We start from the raw sequence: 20,829 nt of genomic DNA on the forward strand, positions 1-20,829 counted from the left end.
AATATTATTTTGTTGGAAGTTGCGACGTGGGGTTCACCTCGCAAATTCTTTTTCCCTTTATGACATTAAATTTCTCCTGCCACTACTGACGCATCAATAATTGCACAAATAAATTTCCCCCCAAATTTTTTAAAAACAGTTGCGGGGTGTTTATCACTTCATAACATTCTTTTGAAAAAATTTAAATTTCCCTCTAACTGTTGCGAAATGGAAAAACTTATAAGATTTTTTTAAAAAAATGTGTTGCGATGTGAATAACACCCCGCAAGTACGTTTTTTTTGCGAGGTGATTACCACCTGGCATAGTCACCTGGCTAATGAGCTGTTTTTTTGTAGTGATGTCACTTCAGTGGAACGTTGAATTTTCCCTCTAAAAGTTGCGACATGTTTGTAACGTCACAACTACATTTTTTAAAATTTGAATCTTCCCCCTACGTGAATGTTATAACGTTTTCTATTTTAATTTATAAACTTAATATAGTGACGTCTATCCCACGTCGCAACATTTTTTACACACCCCAATGTCTGACTCCCCATTACTTTATGTTTATAAAGTTATTTAAAATTTAAAAACATGTTGCGATGTGTTTATCACGTCGCAAATGGCAATAATTACCCACGTGACTTCCACGTCGCTACTTTATGTCGCTGGAGAGAGAATATCCTGTAGTGAACCCAACAAGGCATATTTTCTAAAGGACAAAGTCGTGAGCGTTCTTTAGATCGACTGAAAGACATCTCTTTATACTATGGTAGGTCTTTTACCCTTTTTAATTACTCCCTCATTTTTTATATGTCGCTTTGGGGAAAAATGTGTACTATATTATATGTCGTTTTACAATATCAATATGCCATAAAATTCTTTTTTCTATTATACTCTCATTTATTTGTTATTCCTTCTTCTCTCAATTGTGTAAATTTAACTTTCAAATATCATAAATGAAAGATAATTTTGTAAAACCCTTCATAATCTTTCTTCTTTCAATCATGTAAATTTATACTTTCAATACCGTTAGATAATTTGTAAAATTCTTCGTAATTTCTTTTTTTTCTTACAACCATTTCTTAGAGCATCTTCAATGGAGGTTGCTTAATGTACATTAGGATTTATAAGTTCCATAACTTAATATTTTTACCATTTGAGTGAATACATGTCAATTTTCCGTTGCTTAAATATTTGGTTAAGTTACATCATAAAGCAATCCTAAAAATAAGTTGTTTAACATTAAATAATATTAATCTTGATAATTGGTAGGTCAATTATAAATTAATTGAGCCATATATAAATTGCTTATTCAAATCACCATTGAATTAAAATTAGTTTAAATTACTTAAATGTTACTTAAGTGAAAGGTGGCAATTGATCCCACACAAAATAGGTAAAGCAACCAAAAAAATAAATTTAAGTGAGATCTCTTAATACATATGACAAGTCAAAAATCACTAATAAAAGAAAATAGAGTATTTTCCACTCAATTTTTTTAAGTGCTTATTAAAAATTCTCTTTCTATGGACTACTCGACTAAATTTAATTTAAATGCATTACATTTTATCTTATTCCAACTTCCAATTAGCGTCCCTCAGAACAACAATGTCAGAATCAATCACTACCTTTTCTTCCCCACAACTTGAAAGAAAACAAACACGATCATGTCTTTCAACAACCTTATTAGTCATAGCTTTCTCAGTAACCTTAGCTGCAGTTCTCTACCAACTCGAACCCTTCGAACCGGTTCACTTTCCATTCAGGGACAGGGAGTTACCCCGACGAACCTTAACTGCTCCCGCTGTCAACCCGCGCATGCGGTTTGGTTCGGAAGTTGTAGTGGAAGGAAAAGTGGATGGACCTGAAGACCTGGCTTGTGATAAGAGGAACCGTCTCATCTACACTGGCTGCGACGACGGGTGGATCAAGCGAATCACAGTGAACAAATCGGTGTCTGACTCGGTTGTTAGAAACTGGGTTAACACCGGTGGAAGACCGCTTGGACTCGCTTTGGAAAAAACCGGGGAACTCATAGTTGCTGACGCTGTATTGGTAAGTTCCAAAATGGATCTCTATACATTATAAGGACTAAACATGTACTAAATTTTATAAAATTGATTATTCTTATAAATTCTTCGAACAAATAGCAGATAAATAGACAATAAACTGCGCTGCATGGTTGTTACCCTTATAAGTTTAACTTAGTTTTTATATATAACATTGTTTAGTTAGAGATTTTCCTCTTTAGGGTTGCAATTTAACTGGAAATAATATTAATGATGTAGGGGCTATTGAGAGTGACAGTAAAAGGAAAGAAATCTAAGGTTGAAGTTCTGGCGAATGAATATGATGGATTGAAATTCAATTTAACAGATGGAGTTGACGTAGGTGAAGATGGAACAATTTATTTCACAGACGCTACGTACAAATACAATTTGAAGGATTTCTATTTTGATATTGCGGAACGTAAACCTCATGGGAGATTCATGAGCTATAATCCAACAACAAAAAAAGTAACATTGCTTGCACGTAATCTCTACTTTGCTAATGGAGTTGCTGTTGCACCAGATCAAAAATTCGTCGTCTACTGTGAGACTATTTTGTAAGTACTTTGTGAATTCTTGGATATAATGACAACTCATTGCGTATTTTATTTTGATTATAAAATATTGATTGTATATTTATTATGCCCATTTTTCTATGGATATCATTATATTATTTACTATAGATATATGGATGACATTGATATTAAGGGTTTTTGGCGATTTTGATCGGTACAGAATACAGATGTCTTAGATAGTAGCGGTGTGAATTAACAACACTTTATTTTTCAATATATAAAACAATAATAACGATATGAGTATCGACGTCTATCAAAACCATTTTGTCACGGTTGTTTAACCCGTCTGCAGACCGTTTTTAAAACCCTGGACATAGATATTAAATAGTAACTTATTTTTGAAACTCCATATGCAACAGGAGGAGGTGCAGAAAAATTTACCTTCAAGGTCCAAAAAAAGGAAGAATAGGCGAATTTTGTCCCGATCTACCCGGCATGCCAGATAATATTCATTATGTTGGACAAGGGCAATATTTCATTGGAATGTCAACGGTAACATAATTATTAACTATCTTCACTGATAAATGTTAGAATTGTATGTCTTGATTTCTGATAAATATTTTGTGTGTTTTAATGACAGTCAATAAGTCCTCAACGGCATTTACTATTAAGATATCCTTTCCTACGGAAAACTGCAGCAATGGTTACAAAGTATTTTACAAGGCCAGAACTAGAGATGAATGGAGGACTTATGGTTGTAGATGTGGCAGGAAGGCTAACAGGTCATTACTATGATCCTCAATTATCACTGATTTCAAGTGGGATTAAAGTTGATAACTATATATATTGTGGCTCCCTTTCTTATCCATTTCTACTACGTCTAGATGTGGTAAAGTATCCTGCAATTCCCTCAGCATGAAGAAGAATAGTGAAAGTATCACTCTCAGCTATACTAGTTTTATTTTTTTTTTATAAACAATGCTATTAATAACAGAGAACAAATCATTCTCAGATCAATACAAACTGTTGAAATTGCTACAAATTTCTAGAATATTCTAAATATAATATGTATGAAAATGGTAGAATATCCTAGAACTAAAGTGTATATGAATATGATAGAACAATCTAGAACTATAGTGTGTATGAGGATGTTTCTAGAATGGAACTATCTAGGTTTTTGTTTGTCTTTTCTACATTACATTGACATAGAACTTTATAGGCTATTAGTTAATCTAAGATTTATTGGAACAATCTAGAAACATGTAGGAACTTTAGACTATTTTAGTTTTGTCTAAACATTGTCTTTTATTTTTTTTCTTGAATGTTCTAGAAATGTGCATCAATTTCAACACTCCTCCTTGATGCATATTTTCGTAACTCCAAGTGTACTTAGTCCTTAATGGTTCAAATGTGAATTTGTGAAACTATCTCCTCCTCCATTGATACCCTTATGCAATATATTCTATTTTGAAAAGTCTTACCTTCACCTTCACCGTAATTCAACTTTGTCACGCTACTTGTCACAATGATTGTTATTAAACTCTTTCTCATCATTATAGAAGGCTTTTGACGAGAATCATTTATGCTTCTTAGTTGCGCTTGTGATATTCCTTGTTTGTCTTGTTTAAGACTTCTAACAAGGACCACTTTTGTTGTCTAGTTGCATGTGAATCTCTTTGTCCTTCTTATTGAATAATTCTGACTGGGATCACTCTTGCTTCTTAGTTGTTTATGAGTCTCGTTGTCATTCTTGTATAAGAATTTTGACAGGGACTCTTTCTTGCTCTAGTAGATGTATTTGTCTCCCTAGGCTTGTACTCAAGTTAAGCCTCAGAGGTCACAGGTCTCAATTTTTTTTATCGTCTGGACTTGTGCTTTATCAGAACTCGAGCCTTATTTTCCATAGGTTTACGACATCAGTTGTGCTTGAAATTAAGTCTCTCTCATTTTTAGTTTTGGGTTTTAACTCAAACAGAGTCGGGTCGTGTAGCTACCTGTACTCCTTTGTGTTTGAGTCAGAGACCTCATTTTCTAGTTTTAATAAAATAGTCGGTGACAAGAAGAAATAGTTCGCTACGCCCTGTGAATGACCGAACGTAGCTCTGATGCCACTGTTAGTAGTTGATTAGATGATAGTTGATAAAAGATAGTTTTAGAGAGTTGTTTAGAAAGAAGGCTATGTCATTGATTTCTTGGGTGATGAATTACAAGATAGCAATTGCCTATTTATAGGCTCAAGTCACCAACCTCTCAATGGTGGTGAATGTTTCTACACTATATTAGTTCTTTCTTAGATTAACTAATAGCCTAAAAAGTTCTATGTCAATGTAATGTAGAAAAGACAAACAAAAGCCTCTAAAGTGTATATGAATATGATAGAACAATCTAGAACTATAGTGTGTATAAATATGGTAGATCAATCTAGAACTATAAGTATATAAAAATAATAGAAGAACCTAGAACTATCATGAAACTAAACTATCATAAAAAATCTAGAAAGAACTAATATAGTGTAGAAACATTCACCACCATTGAGAGGTTGGTGACTTGAACCTATAAATAGGCAATTACTATCTTGTAATTCATCATCCAAGAAATCAATGACATAGCCTTCTTTCTAAACAACTCTCTAAAACTATATTTTATCAACTATCAACTAATCAACTACTAACACAAACAGAATATGTTTTCCATCCTAATACACCAAAACCACCAACCTACAGCACAGAAAGGTATTACATGAATTGAAGTGGATTATAATTCCACTCATAAAAATTACATAAAACCTTATGCTTGTTACCAATAGCCAACCACCATTGTTAAATACTACGTCATTTCGATGTTTCCAAATGCACCAACACGTGGCTGCTCATATAACTCCCGCTCTCCTTATCGAACAGTCTTTTTTTCAAAAGCTCCACCATATGCAAGAAGTGGTCCCGCTCTCCTTACTAGTTTTATTACATAGGCCCACTTGATTATTTTATGAAAGGCCCACTTTATAATGTAAAAAATGTACAATTATAAAAAAAAGATGTATCGTGGAGACTATTGTAATTGCTGAGTAAAAAAACATCAACAGAAAACCCTAAAAGTAAAAATATTAAGAATAGTGTTAATTCAACTCAATGCAATCGGTTGTATTATTTATACAATCGGTTGCACCCTTTTTAAAATGTCGAATAGAAACAAAATGCAACTGGTTGCACTAAAAAGTGCAACCGGTTACACTTGAGGTCATCTATAATATAAGAAAATTAATGGTTATGGAAGAGTCCAAAATACCCTTATTTGATTTTTTGCCACCACATTAAAATTGTGGTTTTTTGGTCTTTGTCCCATAAAGTTCTTAATTTTATTATTAAAATAATATAACTATTATATTTCATCAAACTTATCAAATCTCTCTCTATTCTCTATTTTTTTTCTCTTTCATCACTTTCTCACTTCTATCTTCCAAAAAAAAATCAACCAACCTATAGTATAAGAAAATTAATGGTTGTGGAAAAGCCCAAAATATCCTTATTTGATTTTTTGCCACCACATTAAAATTGTGGTTTTTTGGTCTTTGTACCATAAGGTTTTTAATTTTATTATTAAAATAATACAACTCTTATATTTTATCAAACTTATCAAATCTCTCTCTATTCTCTTTTTTTTTTTCTTTCATCACTTTCTCACTTCTTTCTTCCAAAAAAAAAAAATCTATCAATCTATAATCTATAATATAAGAAAATTAATGGTTGTGGAAAAGTCCAAAATACCCTTATTTAATTTTTTGCCACCACATTAAAATTGTGGTTTTTTGGTCTTTGTACCATAAAGTTTTTAATTTTATTATTAAAATAATACAACTCTTATATTTTATCAAACTTATCAAATCTCTCTCTATTCTTTTTTTTTTCTTTCATCACTTTCTCACTTCTTTCTTCCAAAAAAAAATATATCAATCTATAATATAAGAAAATTAATGGTTGAGGAAAAGTTCAAAATACCGTTATTTGATTTTTTCCACCATATTAAAATTGTGGTTTTTTGGGTGTTTGTACCATAAAGTTCTTAATTTTATTATTAAAATAATATAACTTTTATATTTTATCAAACTTATCAAATCTCTCTCTCTATTCTCTTTTTTTCTCTTTCATCACTTTCTCACTTCTTTCTTCCAAAAAAAAAAATCTATCAATCTATAATATAAGAAAATTAATGGTTGTGGAAAAGTCCAAAATACCCTTATTTTTGTAAATGATACCTAAACAAAAATGAAGTCTGTATATGGGAAAAAATCTATTATTGACCTAAATATTTTTATATACGAGAAATTGTATTTATGATCAAATATTTTTTATCAAAAAATGGTATACGGGAAAAAATATATTATTGATCTAAGTATTTTAATATACGAAAATTTAATATTGATCCAAATATTTTTGTAAATGATACCTAAACAAAAATAATATTTGTATACGGAAAAAAATCTATTATTTACGAAAAATGGTATTTATGACCCAAATATTTTTTATTTAAAAATGGTATACGGGAAAAAATTTATTTTTGATCTAAATATTTTTATATACGAAATTTATATTGATCCAAATATTTTTTTAAATGATATCTAAACAAAAATGAAGTCTGTATACGGGAAAAAAAATATATTATTGACCTAAATATTTTTATCTACGAAAAATGGTATTTATTATCAAATATTTTTTTTTAAAAATGGTATACGGGAAAAAATATATTATTGATCTAAATATTTTAATATACGAAAATTTAGTATTGATCCAAATATTTTTGTAAATGATACCTAAACAAAAATATTATTTGTATACAGAAAAAAATCTATTATTTACGAAAAATGATATTTATGATCCAAATATTTTTATTCCAAAATGGTATACGGGAAAATAATCTCCTATTGATCTAAATGTTTTTATATACGAAATTTACTGTTGATCTAAATATTTTTGTAAATGATACCTAAACAAAAATGAGGTCTGTATACGGAAAAAAATCTATTACTAATCTAAATAGTTTTATATTTAGAGAAATAGTATTTAAGATCAAATATTTATTATCCAAAAATGATATACGGAAAAAACAATTCATTGATCTAAATATTTTTTATAAGAAAATTTAATATTGATCCAAATAGTTTTGTAAATGATACCTAAATAAAAATAATATTTATAATAATTTTATTATTATTTACGAAAAACATTATTTATGATTCAAATATTTTTTATTAAAAAATGGTATACGGGAAAAAATCTACTATTGATGTAAATATTTTTATATGTGAAATTTACTATTGATCCAAGTATTTTTGTAAATGATACCTAAACAAAAATTAATTCTGTATACGGGAAAAAATATATTAGTGACCTAAATATTTTTATATACGAGAAATGATATTTATGATTAAATATTTTTAATCCAAAAATGGTATACGGGAAAAATTATATCATTAATTTAAATATTTTTATATACGAAATAATTAATTATTTATTTAAATTTTTTAAAACATTTTTATTTAAAATAAATTATGTATCTAAATTCGCGTAATCGACCAGAACCCGTGCGTATGCACGAGTTTGTTACTAGTTTTGGGTTAAAAACTGAAACAAAAGCAAAGTGCAACTAGTTACACGTGACAGTTTTTAATTTTATTGTTAGTTAATTATACCTCATCTCTTGTATTATTGTATAAATACCCTTAGGGAGTTTTGTGGGAAAATTTAATGAGAAAATTATTATACTTTTCATCCTCTCTCTCTCTCTCTCCATACTCGATTACTTCATTTTCACCCTCAATTACTCTCCCATTCTCTCTCTCCATCTTCTTCTCCACATTCAATTACTCCATTTTCCTCAACCTTGTGATTCCAAGTTCTAAACATTTGGCATCAAGAGCTTGGTTCGATCCACCCAATACCTAGTGTGCAACATGAACTCAATCTCCAATGAAAGAATTCATGCAAACTTACTTATCCTTGATGCGAAGAATTACGATAAATAGTGCAAGCAAATGATGGTGTTGTTTGGCTACCAAGATGTTCTTGAAGTGGTAAAGAATGGTGTGAATCCTCTTGTTAAAGGTTCAATGGATGCACAACGAGCAACACATAAGGAATAGAAGAAGAAATGTCTCAAAGGGCTGTTTTTAATCCATCAATCCGTTGATACGAATAATTTTGAGAAAGTCGGTGATTGTGAATCATCGAAACAAACGTGAAAGATTCTTGATAAAGCATACGCATGGGGCTGACAAGGCAAAGGTTGTGAGGTTACAAACTCACAAACGTCAACTTAAATTGATTCAAATGGAAGAGAAGGATACCATCAATGATTTCACGACGAGAATTACTCGGTTGGTGGGCCAATTAAAAGCACGTGGAGAAACGATCACGGGGCAGCATGTTGTCACAAAAATCTTGCGTTCTTTAAAGATAACATTCGATAATATAGCTGTAGAGATTGAGGAATCAGAGGATCTTACAAAAATGAGCAAAGGGGGGCTGCAGAGCTCTCTTGTAGCACATGAGAAGAGAATGGAGGAAAGGAATATTGATATGGAAAAGGCGGAGATATCTTTGCTAGCCAGTTTCAATGAGAGACACAATTATTGCAACTAGTTATATACTGAATAAAATCCAATGGTGACTTTAAAAGAAGCAATGCAGTTCACCGACCAATGGTATATATTTGGACTTTGGGTATCCAACACATACGACAGGGAGAAAATATTGGTTAGTTACAATCAATTGTGCCATGAAGAACAAAGTGGAGTTCGCGGATGATATCAATCTAGCGGTGGAAGGGTTCGGTGATGTATCAATCGAGATAAGGGATAATAGACATTCTTTGATAAATGATATATTGTATATTCCCATAATCAAATGTAACCTTGTAAGTATTTGCCAATTGCTTGAGAAGGGTTACAAGACTCACATGGAGAACAAGGCGTTACGCGTTATGGATGCAAATGAGGTTTTGATCCTAAAAGCTCTTATGGCTGCCAATTGAACTTTCGAGGTTGAGTTGAAGTTTATGAGGCATTGGTGTCTTGATACAGCGGCTAGTCGAGAAGAGTGGATATGGCACTATCAGCTTGAGCATCTCAATTTCTGAGATCTCAATGTGTTGCAAAAGAACGGAATGGTAATGTGGCTGCCACTGATCAACATACCAGCTGAAAATTATGAAAATGCGTGCAAGCAAAGCAGCATAAGGAAAAATTCAGCAAGGATGTAGGTTTTAGACCCAAATGTCACCTTGAGATGGTGTATTCTTATGTGTGTGTACCGATGCAAGTTGATTAGATTGGTGATAATAGGTATTTTGTCACCTTCATCGACGATCATAGTAGAAAATTATGGACATACCTAATCAAGAGAAATGATGAGTTTCTTGATGTGTTTAAAAAGCTTAAGTCCATGGCTGGAAGGAAAAACTATCACAAGCTCAAAGTTCTAAAAATGGATGGTGTGGGTGTATATGTCTCAAATGACTTTGGGAGTTTTTGTGATCAAGAAGGTATAGAACATGGGATAGTACCACCTAATATATCGCAGCAAAATGGTGTGGCCGAAAGGAAGAATCTATCGATCATGAACATGGTGAGAAACATGTTGAAGGTTAAGAACTTGCCAAAAGAGTCATGGGGATAATTCGTGTACACAACTGAATATTTGTTAAATAGGTGTCCAACAAAGAAGCTTAAAAATATAACACCGGAGGAAACATGGTCTGGATTTAAACCAAATTTGAACCACTTGAGAGTTTTTGGTTCGGTAGCGTATCGACAAGTGTCGGACAAGTTAGAAAGAAGTTGAATGATAAGGGAGAATTGGTGATACTTGTAGGATATCACTCCACCAGCGAAAACAAAAGGATTATGATTAGGTGAGACGTTGTTTTCGATGAAATTAAAGAGGTGCAGCAGAGTGCAACCGGTTGCACTAAAAGTGAATCCGCTTACACTAATGAAAAACTAGTTTCTGCAGTGTTGGAAAGTGTAGAACCAGCTCAAATTGAAGAGAATGTGAGAAGTAAATAAGGAAAAGAGGCTTGCCTCCAACACTCTAAGATTGTGATTTGTTCCGAGATAACAAAGTCAGTAACGATGGTGATTTCTCTTATTTTGCACTTATGCCCAAAATCCAAACCCATTAAAATGGAAGTGATCCAAAATAGATTTGTGCTATGAAGGATAAGTTGGAATCAATTGAGAAGAACAGGACTTGGGAGATAGTTGATCTAGCATAGGAAGAAGTCAATTGGTGTAAGATGGGTGTACAAAATGATGGTAAATCTCATAGGTGAAATAATAAAGCATAAGGCTCGAGTAGTTGCAAAGAGATTTTTGCAAAGAAAAGGCATAGACTTTAAAGAGTTATTTACACCGGTGGCTAGAATTCAAACCATTAGAATAGTTGTTGGTATTATGAATAAAAAATTGGTCCATCTATCAAATGGATGTCAAATATTCACTTTTGAATTGACCGCTTGAAGAGAAAGTTTATGTAGAACAACCCGTTAGTTTTATTATGAAAAACCAAGAGTCAAAGTTCTACAAGTTGAGGAAAGTGTTGTATGGTTTGAAACAAGCTCCAAGAGCTTGGAACAAAAGGATATATGATTTCTTAAAGGAGATTGGATTCAAGAAGTGTATATTTGAACATGGTGCGTATGTGAATAAGGATACAAATGAAGGGGTGATAACCCTTCGTCTATACGTACACAGTTTGTTGATTACGGGAACCGACGAAAAGTGCATTTCTAAGTTCAAGAGTGCGCTTATGATGGATTTTGAAATGACCGACCTTGGCCTCATGACCTAAATCCTTCATTAAGTTTCACAAGCCCAAGAAGGGATTGCTCATGCACCAAGGAAGGTATGCGCTTGAGATTTTGAAGAAGTTTGAAATTGGGGATATTAATGATGTCATTACTCCAGCTGAACCGAGGCTACAATTATAGAAGAATGAGGATGAGCAAGATGTTAATCCAACTTATTATAGGGGCTGATAGGATCCTTGTGTTACTTGTGCAATATGCGATAGGATTTGGCATTTAGTGTTAGTATTGTGAATAGATTCATGAAGAGATTGAAGGTGTCTCACTTGACAGAAGTCAAAAGGATTCTAAGATATGTCAAAGGATCTATTGGTTGCGGAATTCTCTTTTCTGCAATGGACAAGGGGATAAAATGCAATTTCATGAAAGTCTACAGCAGGATACATCTTTATTTTTGGCGAAAACCAGTATTATGGTGTTCAAAGAAGAAACCAATGGTAGCACTTTCTTATTGTGAGACATAGTACATTACCACTTCGTTGTGTGCATGCCAAGTCATGTGGTTAATGAATTTGTTGAAGGAGCTAGGTAACGAAGAGGGTGACGTTGTAAAGCTCATGGTTGATAAAGTTTCTACTATAAAACTTGTTAAGAACTCAATTGCACATTGGAGGAGCAAGCATAATGAGACGAGGTTTTACTACGTGAGAGAACTTGTTAATGAAGGAAGGTTGAGATTGGGGTATTGTAGAAGTGAAGACCAAGTGGTTGTTTTATTGACCAAGGGAGTAACAATTGAAGTGCTCAAGAGATTGAATAACTCAATGTGAATAGAAGACTTGGAGGACTTGAATTAAGGTTGTGTGTTAAGAATAGAAGATAATTCAAGTTAGTGCAACCGATTGCATAATTTATGCAACCGGTTGCACCCCTTTGTAAAATGTCGAACAAAAGCAACATGCAATCGGTTGCACTAAAAGTGCAACCGGTTACACACGAGGCCTTTTTGGTAAAAAACTGAAACAGAAGCAAAGTGGAACCAGTTGCACTAATAGTGTCACTAGTTAGACTTGGGAGTTTTTAGTTTTATTGATAGTTAATTATACCTCATGTCTTGTATTATGGTATAAATACGCTTAGGGTATCTTGTGAGAAAATTTAATTAGAAAATTATTATATTTGTCATCCTCAACTACTTTATCTCATTCTCTCTTCCTCTCTCTTTCCACACTCAATTACTCCCTTTTTCACCAATCTTGTGGTTCCAAGTTCTAACCAAAAAAAACTCGTAAAAAGATCGTGACTTGATTGTGACAGATACTTAGAACAATTGATCGATTTTTTACCAGCAAAATTGTATCATAGAGATTACGAGAAATATTTAGATCTATTACAAATGAGAGTAAAGTCTGAACCCAAGATCACAACTCATTATTAATATATTTAACTTTTGTTTACTTTTTTTTGAAAAATAGGATTTAGTTGAGACAATCATCTATTATCTATTTTCAATTATAAAATATTGATTTTAAGGCACACATCAATCTATTGACAATTCATAAATTTTTTATGCCACGCCAATTAAAAGTCGATGTGGCATTCTTCAAAACTTCTTAATATAAACCTTTTAATATTCAACTTAGCATAATTAGCATAAATGTTCCATTCATAATTATTTTGTAAAAACACCATTATTTATATTCTACAAATCTCACTTTTTCATTTTCTTTTTCATATACTATCATTACTTTTATTTTTCTTGTGTCTATCGACTTTTTTTCTCAAACCTAAAATATATTATATAATGTTTTACTTCATACAAATATAAATAAAATATTTTAATGAAAAAAGTTTATTTTATATTTACCATTATTAAAACCAAACTTAAAAAACGTATTACATTACTTAAAATAAAATGATTAAATAATACTTTTAAATTTAACTTATACTTTTAAATAGACAAAAAAACATCTTATATTATTTTTAAAATATAATGTCTAATTGTAATTGTAGTTATAAATAAAACAATTTAACTTCTATTATTTTCTATTATTATATTATAAATATATTAATTCTGAGCCACAAAACAATCTTTTGACAACTCATCATTTTATATGGCACATCAATTAAAAGCTGATGTAGCACTCTTCAAAACTTTTCAATATATATCTTTTAACATTCATATATATTAGCATAATGTCTAACGTTCAATTCATAATTCTTTTTTAAAAACACCATTATTTTTTTTTATACAAATCATTTCTCTATTTTCTTTTTCATATGCTATTTATTAGTTTTATTTTTCTTATGTTTATCTACTTTTTTTTCAAAATTAAAATATATTATATAATGTTTTACTTCATACAGATTATAAATAAAATATTTTTAATGAGCCAGTTTCATCCATATTTATTATTTTAAAATCATATTAAAAAAGTATTACATTGCTTAAAATAAAAAAGACTAAATAATACTTTTGAATTTAACTTATAATTTTTAAATAGACAAATAAATGTGTCACATTATTTCTAAAATATGATGCCTAATTATAATTGTAGTTACAAATTAAAGAAATTAAACCTCGATATAAAATTAAACAATTATTTTTTAGTCAACTTACATAAAATTGTCTACAATATATTAGTAAATTAAAAAAAAAAGTAAAATGAAAAAAAATCAATTGAATTAAATCTATTGTATGCATTTAAAATTAATGTTATAATGAAAAACACACACAAAAACAACATTTTTTTATTTATTTTAATACTTGATTTATCATCCAACTTATAAAAAGATATTTAACAATCATACTTATCTCAAATCTTTTCTAGCGGTATTGCACCTTCATTTCATCTTCTTTTTCAAATACATATCACATATTATTTTCTAGTCTTTCATCTCTTATGTTCTTTCTTTTTCATCTTATTATTTTTATTTTACTGCTCTCTCTTCCAATTACGTTTTTAATGTTCCTCTTATTATCTAATCGCATCTCTTCTACTCTTTCTTTTTCATCTTCTCTAATATTTCATTTCCTCTTTTTTTCTATTTCATTATATTAATGTTTTTGATATTATTTTATGCTACTATTTATATTTTTTATTCCACTTTTATCTAATAATATTTTTGTATATTAAATGGAAAGTTGTTATCCAAATACGATGAATTTTGTTGTTATTTGATAACGCATAAATTAAATACAAATTCTGACAAGTTTGATCCAATAGTAAAACTAAAAGAGATGGAAGTGAGGGATACCAAAGGGGACGAGGCGACAGGGCCAAGAGGAAGAGAGTAGGATATCACATTCAACAAGGAGACGTTGACATTTGTTTTATTCAAGAGACAAAACTAAACGGCATAGAGCGTAATGTTGTGAAAGAACTGTGGGGTGACAATCAAGTGGAGTGGTCCTTTTTGGATGCCAACGGGGCATCGGGAGGCATTCTTACCATGTGGAAAAAAGATCTTTTCAAGCTTATTTTTAGTTTCCGCGGAGAGGGATACTTAGGCCTTTGCGTGGAGAAAGAGGACAAACGACTCATCTACTTTGTGAATGTTTATGCTTCTTGCGACATAAACAAGAGGAAGAGATCTTGGGATGGTTTATGTGAGTTCAAGAATAACAACGTGCTAGGATCGTGGTGCTTAGGAGGTGATTTCAATTCTATTACCTCCTTAGAAGAGAGAATCGGGACATCAAGTCATAGCTATAGGAGGGAGATTATGATATTCAAAGAATTCATAGAAGATATGGAGTTGGTGGATCTTCCTACCATAGGAGGTAAGTTTACTTGGATTAAATGTAACGGTAAATCTATGAGTCGGATAGATAGATTTCTTCTTTCGGAAGATTTGGTGGAAGGTTGGAAGGTGGAGGGCCAATACATAGGCGAGAGGGATGTGTCCGATCATGCACCTATTTGGTTGAAAGATAATAGAAAGAATTGGGGTCCCAAACCTTTTAACTTCAACAATATGTGGTTCAAACACGAAGACTTTGAAAACTTTGTGAAGGAGGAATGGAAGAAGATAGTGGTTAGAGGAAGAGGTGATTATTGCTTGGTTGAAAAGTTGAAAACTCTTAAAAACCGGATAGCTTGGTGGAACAAGAATGTCTATGGGTGGATAGATCTCAAAATCAACAAGGATGGGAGAGAGATGCATTCTTTAGATAACGAGTTTGTTCATTTTGCAAGTAACGCACCGGAAGACGTGGTGAACAAAAGAATAAAAGTGGCGGAGGACTTTTGGGACAACTTAAATAAGAGAGAAGGCTTTCTTAGACTTAAGTCGAAACAACTTTGGCTTTCCGAAGGCGATGATAACACTCGTTATTTTCACAATTTGTTGAAAGAAAGAAGAAGAAGGAATGCTATTTGTTCCATAGACTCTTTGGAGGGAAGATTGGAAGGTGTTGAAGAGATTAAAGAGTACACTTTCAAGCATTTTGAAAATTTCTTTAAAGAAGATTGTCTTTCAAGGCCGGAGCTTAGAGGGATTAATTATAAAACCTTAACTTTGGAAGAATCTTCGGATTTAGAGAAACCTTTTGAAGAAGACGAAGTGAAGGACGCTATATGGTCGTGTGATGGTAACAAGAGCCCGGGGCCGGATGGTTTTTCTTTGGAGTTCTACAAAAGGCATTGGTCCATCATCAAAGATGACATTATGAAGTGTTGCAACGACTTCTATCACAAAGGTACTCTCGTTAAATCCATCACCTCATCTTTTCTCGCTCTTATTCCTAAAAAGAAGAATCCGCAAGACTTGTTTGAATATAGATCTATTTGTTTAGTGGGGAGTATTTATAAGATCATTGCTAAGATGCTAGCGAATAGGATGAGAGGAGTTGTGGACAATTTGGTCTCTACCAATCAAACTGCCTTTGTTCCGGGAAGAAGTATGATGGACGGAGTTTTAATGGTGAATGAAATTCTAGATTGGGCAAGGAAGAAGAAGAAGGGGTGTTTATTACTTAAAGTGGACTTCGAAAAGGCGTATGACTCAATCTCTTGGAATAATTTAAGGTGGATTTTGGTGAAAATGGGTTTTGGCAAAAGATGGATGAAATGGATGGAAGCTAGCATATTTACCAATTTCATGTCCGTGATGGTAAATGGTAGTGCAACTAGAGAATTCAAGGTTCAAAGAGGTCTAAGACAAGGAGACCCGATGTCACCCTTCTTGTTCGTTCTTGCTATGGAAGGTTTAACCGCTTTAACTAAGAACTCCGTGGCGGTGGGTGATTTTAAACCTTTAAAGTATGGTGCCAACGACTTTGTGGACATCCTTCAATTTGCGGATGATACCATCATTCTAGGAGAACCTTCTAATGATAATCTTTGGAGTATAAAAGTGTTGTTGAGAGGTTTTGAATTGGTTTCCGGATTGAAGATCAACTTCCATAAAAGCAATTTTTATGGTACTCACATAGGAGATTGGTTTATAAATTCGGCGACCAAGTTCCTTGCTTGTAAAAAAGGTTGCTTTCCGTTTAAATTCCTCGGTATTTGGGTGGGAGAAGGTGCGAACAAGAAGAAGGTTTGGCAAGAGGTGATCGACAACATAAAATCAAGACTTTCCAATTGGAAGGGAAGGAACATCTCTATAGGCGGGAGGGTGGCTCTAAGTGGCTCCGTTCTTAATGCTATCCCTATTTTCACTCTTTCCTTCTACAAAGCTCCGAGTAAAATCATTCATGTTATAAGAAGCCTTCTTAGCAATTTTTTGTGGTGTGGGAATACTAAATCAAGATGCATACATTGGGTGAAGTGGGAGAATGTGTGCAAACCAAGAGAGAAAGGAGGGTTAGGTATTAGAGATGTTGGAGAAAAGAACAAATCCCTTCTTCTTAAATGGAAATTGAGAATTGTAAAGGAAGATAAGGCTATTTGGAGTAGATTCTTACTTTTGAGATATCACAATCCCAAAATAAAAGTGTTAGCTTCTAGCAAGGACCTTTTAAATAGGGATGACTCACGTTGGTGGCGAGACATAGTTCTTAATGACTTCAAAGAGGATGATTTGGGAGATGGTTTTAATGAATGGGTGAAATGTGATTTCAAGAAAGGAAACAATATTCTTTTTTGGCTTAGTTGTTGGTTGGATGATCAACCGCTCCGCGTTGCTTTTCCGCATTTGTTTGATCGAATAACCAACAAACTTAGCGCGGTGAGTGACCTCTGTTTCTCTAATCACGGTAAAATTAATTGGAAATTAGAAGACATTTTTGGGGAGGAAGTGTTGAACCCTCCGGCTCCGATCGCCTCTTCCTTCATCTCATCCGCACCGAACACGGTAATTACCGAAGAGCTTAGGGAGTTGAAAAGGATGCTTCAAGGGAAGGTGTCGGATTTGTTGACAATGGACGGTTTTCATTGGAACTTAAATACAAACGGAGCATTCATGGTGTCTAGTGTGTCGCACTTGGTATCTAATGCAAAGGAGCTAGCTTGGTTATTCTACTATCAAGAGTTTGGACGTCATTTGGAAGACAAACATTCCGGCAAAGATCAAGATTTTTGTGTGGAGATTCCTCATCAATAGGCTTCCTTTAAAAGACCAACTCGTCAAAAGAGGTGTGACTACTCTTACTTCCATAAATTGCCTTTTTTGTTCAAATCACCCGGAAACTTTGGACCACCTTTTCTTCCATTGCCATGTCACAAAGGAGGTGTGGAGTAGAATTTACATGTGGTTGGGGAATGATTTGAATTTTTCTCTAGAGGAGTTCAAGAGCTTTGGGAGCATTCAAGAAAATGTGAAAAACAAAAACATTAAAGCTAATCTAAATTCAATATGGATAGCTTTGATTTGGTGCATTTGGAATATGAGAAACACAATGATTTTTGAAGATGGTATTTTTTGCTTTGATGAGGTGATATCAAAAATCATGTTTTTCTCATGGAGATCGGCAAGCAACAAGGAACTTCCAAGTAGGATAATTTTTTATGATTGGTATAAATTGTCTTTACTTTGTAATTAATCTTTCTAGTATGTTATCGTTGTAAGGGTTGCACCCGTAGTGCGATTTCTTATATTCAATTGCTAATTAAAAAAAATATAAAAAAAATCGAACCAACCGAACCAATCCAAACCGCATTGGTTTGATTTGGTTTGGTTCGGTTTTATTTCTAAAAGCCAACCGAACCAAACACTTTTTTCTTTTGCGGTTCGGATGATTTTTTACGTCAAAACCGCCCAAATCGTGACCATGTTGATCAGTTACATAGTGTTTGAATCGTTGAATATGAAACGTATTCAATCCATAAAATGATGAAAAAATATTCTTGGAGATGTTGGATAAATGAAAAGTGAAGCAATACAAATATATATATAAAAAAAATTATACACTTATTATAGAAATGTTTTCTTTAAACACGTGCATTCAATGTGTTGAAATTTTAAATATGACTTTATTACTCATTGTCTTATTTAAAAAAATTATACTATAAAAAACCAAAATATTTCTAATCTAATATTACTTAAATAATTCATCTCAATACAGCGCATCGCGCGAGTCTCAATCTAGTATCAATATCAGATCAATACAAATATTTGACTTTATCATAATCACTTTCATGCATTATTTGTTGAGATGTGTAGACAATATAAAACTTATTATATTGATATTGTATGAAAACACTACAACATTTTGAATTTACGATAACGCAAATAAAACCGTTGTGAAATTTGAAGAAAAAATGTTGACTTTATTTATGAGAACAATTTTCAGGTCGTACCAAACCAAGGCGTTAGATACGAAAACCATTGTGAGAGGATGAAGCAACGACTTGCATAGAAGATCAAGATCAAGAATGGCTTGCGTGAGATGGTGAGTATAAAAGTATAAAGTACACTATGACCTCTACTCTTATAGGATGGCGTAAAGACAATCATATTTGTACTTGTTATCTACCATTCTCACCATGACCGCTAGAAACATTACAGCTATATTTGTGTTTCCTATTTTACCCTCCAACAGATATATTTCTTCTGCTATAAAAGGAAGATTGGGATGAATTTGAAATCAACTAATCAGTTATACAAAACTACATCAAAGCGCTGCATAAACTCTGTTGAGATAATATTTGTATAGTTTTGTATTTTTAGCAAAGAGCTTTTGTTCATATCTTTCTTTCAACACTTTTGTGTTGCTATACTTACACATTATGTAATCTGCGTATTAGAAGCATCTTTGTATACACATTTGTGATTGTTGATAGGTTCCTTGAGAGACTAGATGTAGTCAGAATTCTCAAGAAGACTTTAGATGTGATCATAGTGGTTTAGAAATAAGGATCGACTGAGCTTGTTGGGACTGTCAACAAGGTTGATCATACTTAATGTGGTTGTCTGCAACTTGACATTAAGTATTAGCTGAACTTGTTTTGGTTTTCAACAATGTTGATCGGACTTAGTGTGGTCGTTTGTAGCTTGGCATTAAGGATCAACGAACTTGTTAGACTTTTCAACAAGGTTGATCAGACTTATTGTGGTTGTCAGTAATCGATGGATTATAGTGGATTAAGTCCTTGTTGATAAGGAGAAATCAACTTGGTAGGTGGACTGGAGTAGCTTCGTTAACAGTGAACCAGGATAAAAATAATTGTGTTCATTTATTTTTATTCACTTGTTAGCTTTGTGTTTGAGTTGTGAAAAGATTATATTTGGTGCAACCCAATTCAAACCCCCCTTTCTAGTGTTTCTTGCACCTTCACTTCTACCTTTATCTCATCTAAGTTCTTGGCCTCTTCAATAGACATTACAATATAATCAAAATTTACAGTCAAATATCTCAACACTTTCTCAATCTTCTCCAAATCGTTGATTGATTCACCACACGCCTTCATCTGGTTCGTGAGTAAATAATCTTGAGAATAAACCAGTAACTGATTCATCTTCTTTCATATGTATCATCTCAAACTGCTTTCCACAACTATAAAAAACACAGCTAACGTCGGACACGAAATGCATTTGACCTCATACAGAAGCAAGGTAACGAAAAACGTCATGAAAAGCTACCGCTTATCACCTCGAATATTAAAATATCGAGGGGTAAACTTAACTGCACGTGGGCTTGATTCCCAGCATCAACATTTTTATTATTTTTCAGAACTGGATGACGTGCCCAATATTAACACTTATTGTTTTGAAAAACTGAGGTAATAGATCAATGTTCTTAACAACAACTGTAATGAAGAATAACAACAAGAAGAACAAAAAGAACAATAATAACATTAATGACACAATTCCATTAGGAACCAGACAACCTACAATGTACACATCGTTACACCAAATTATGCGTAAGAAGGAGTGGAAGGAATATCAAAGAAAGGAAAAAAGAAATTTGAAAAGATAAAAAGATGTAATCATTCAACAGATTGAGGTAGCTAGTAAACCAAAAGATCTTTCCAACTTCCAAGAGAAGAAAATGTGGAGAATTAAAGAAGCAATAATTAAAAGGAAACTTAGCACACGT

General features: G+C 32.5%; 1 protein-coding gene across 1 annotated transcript; it reads left to right on the top strand.

Annotated features, from left to right (window-relative positions):
- Window positions 1–1,529: 1,529 nt before the first annotated feature.
- LOC131608955 (protein STRICTOSIDINE SYNTHASE-LIKE 6-like) lies at window positions 1,530–3,706 on the top strand. Its single transcript, XM_058880562.1, has 4 exons — window positions 1,530–2,038; window positions 2,272–2,588; window positions 2,966–3,098; window positions 3,187–3,706. Exons 1-4 carry the CDS (start codon window positions 1,538–1,540, stop codon window positions 3,463–3,465), a joined length of 1,230 nt encoding a protein of 409 aa, XP_058736545.1. The 5' UTR covers window positions 1,530–1,537; the 3' UTR covers window positions 3,466–3,706.
- The last annotated feature ends 17,123 nt before the right edge of the window (window positions 3,707–20,829 follow it).

The sequence above is a fragment of the Vicia villosa genome, linkage group LG1, assembly GCF_029867415.1.
Source record: "Vicia villosa cultivar HV-30 ecotype Madison, WI linkage group LG1, Vvil1.0, whole genome shotgun sequence".
Classification (NCBI taxonomy): Eukaryota; Viridiplantae; Streptophyta; class Magnoliopsida; order Fabales; family Fabaceae; genus Vicia; species Vicia villosa.

Excerpts from the sequence above, each read along its gene's own strand:
- LOC131608955 (XM_058880562.1), top strand. The coding sequence starts at position 1,538 with ATGCATTACATTTTATCTTATTCCAACTTCCAATTAGCGTCCCTCAGA. Across the intron at positions 2,039-2,271 it reads TAGTTGCTGACGCTGTATTG|GGGCTATTGAGAGTGACAGT; the intron begins GTAAGTTCCAAA and ends TTAATGATGTAG. Across the intron at positions 2,589-2,965 it reads GTCTACTGTGAGACTATTTT|GAGGAGGTGCAGAAAAATTT; the intron begins GTAAGTACTTTG and ends CATATGCAACAG.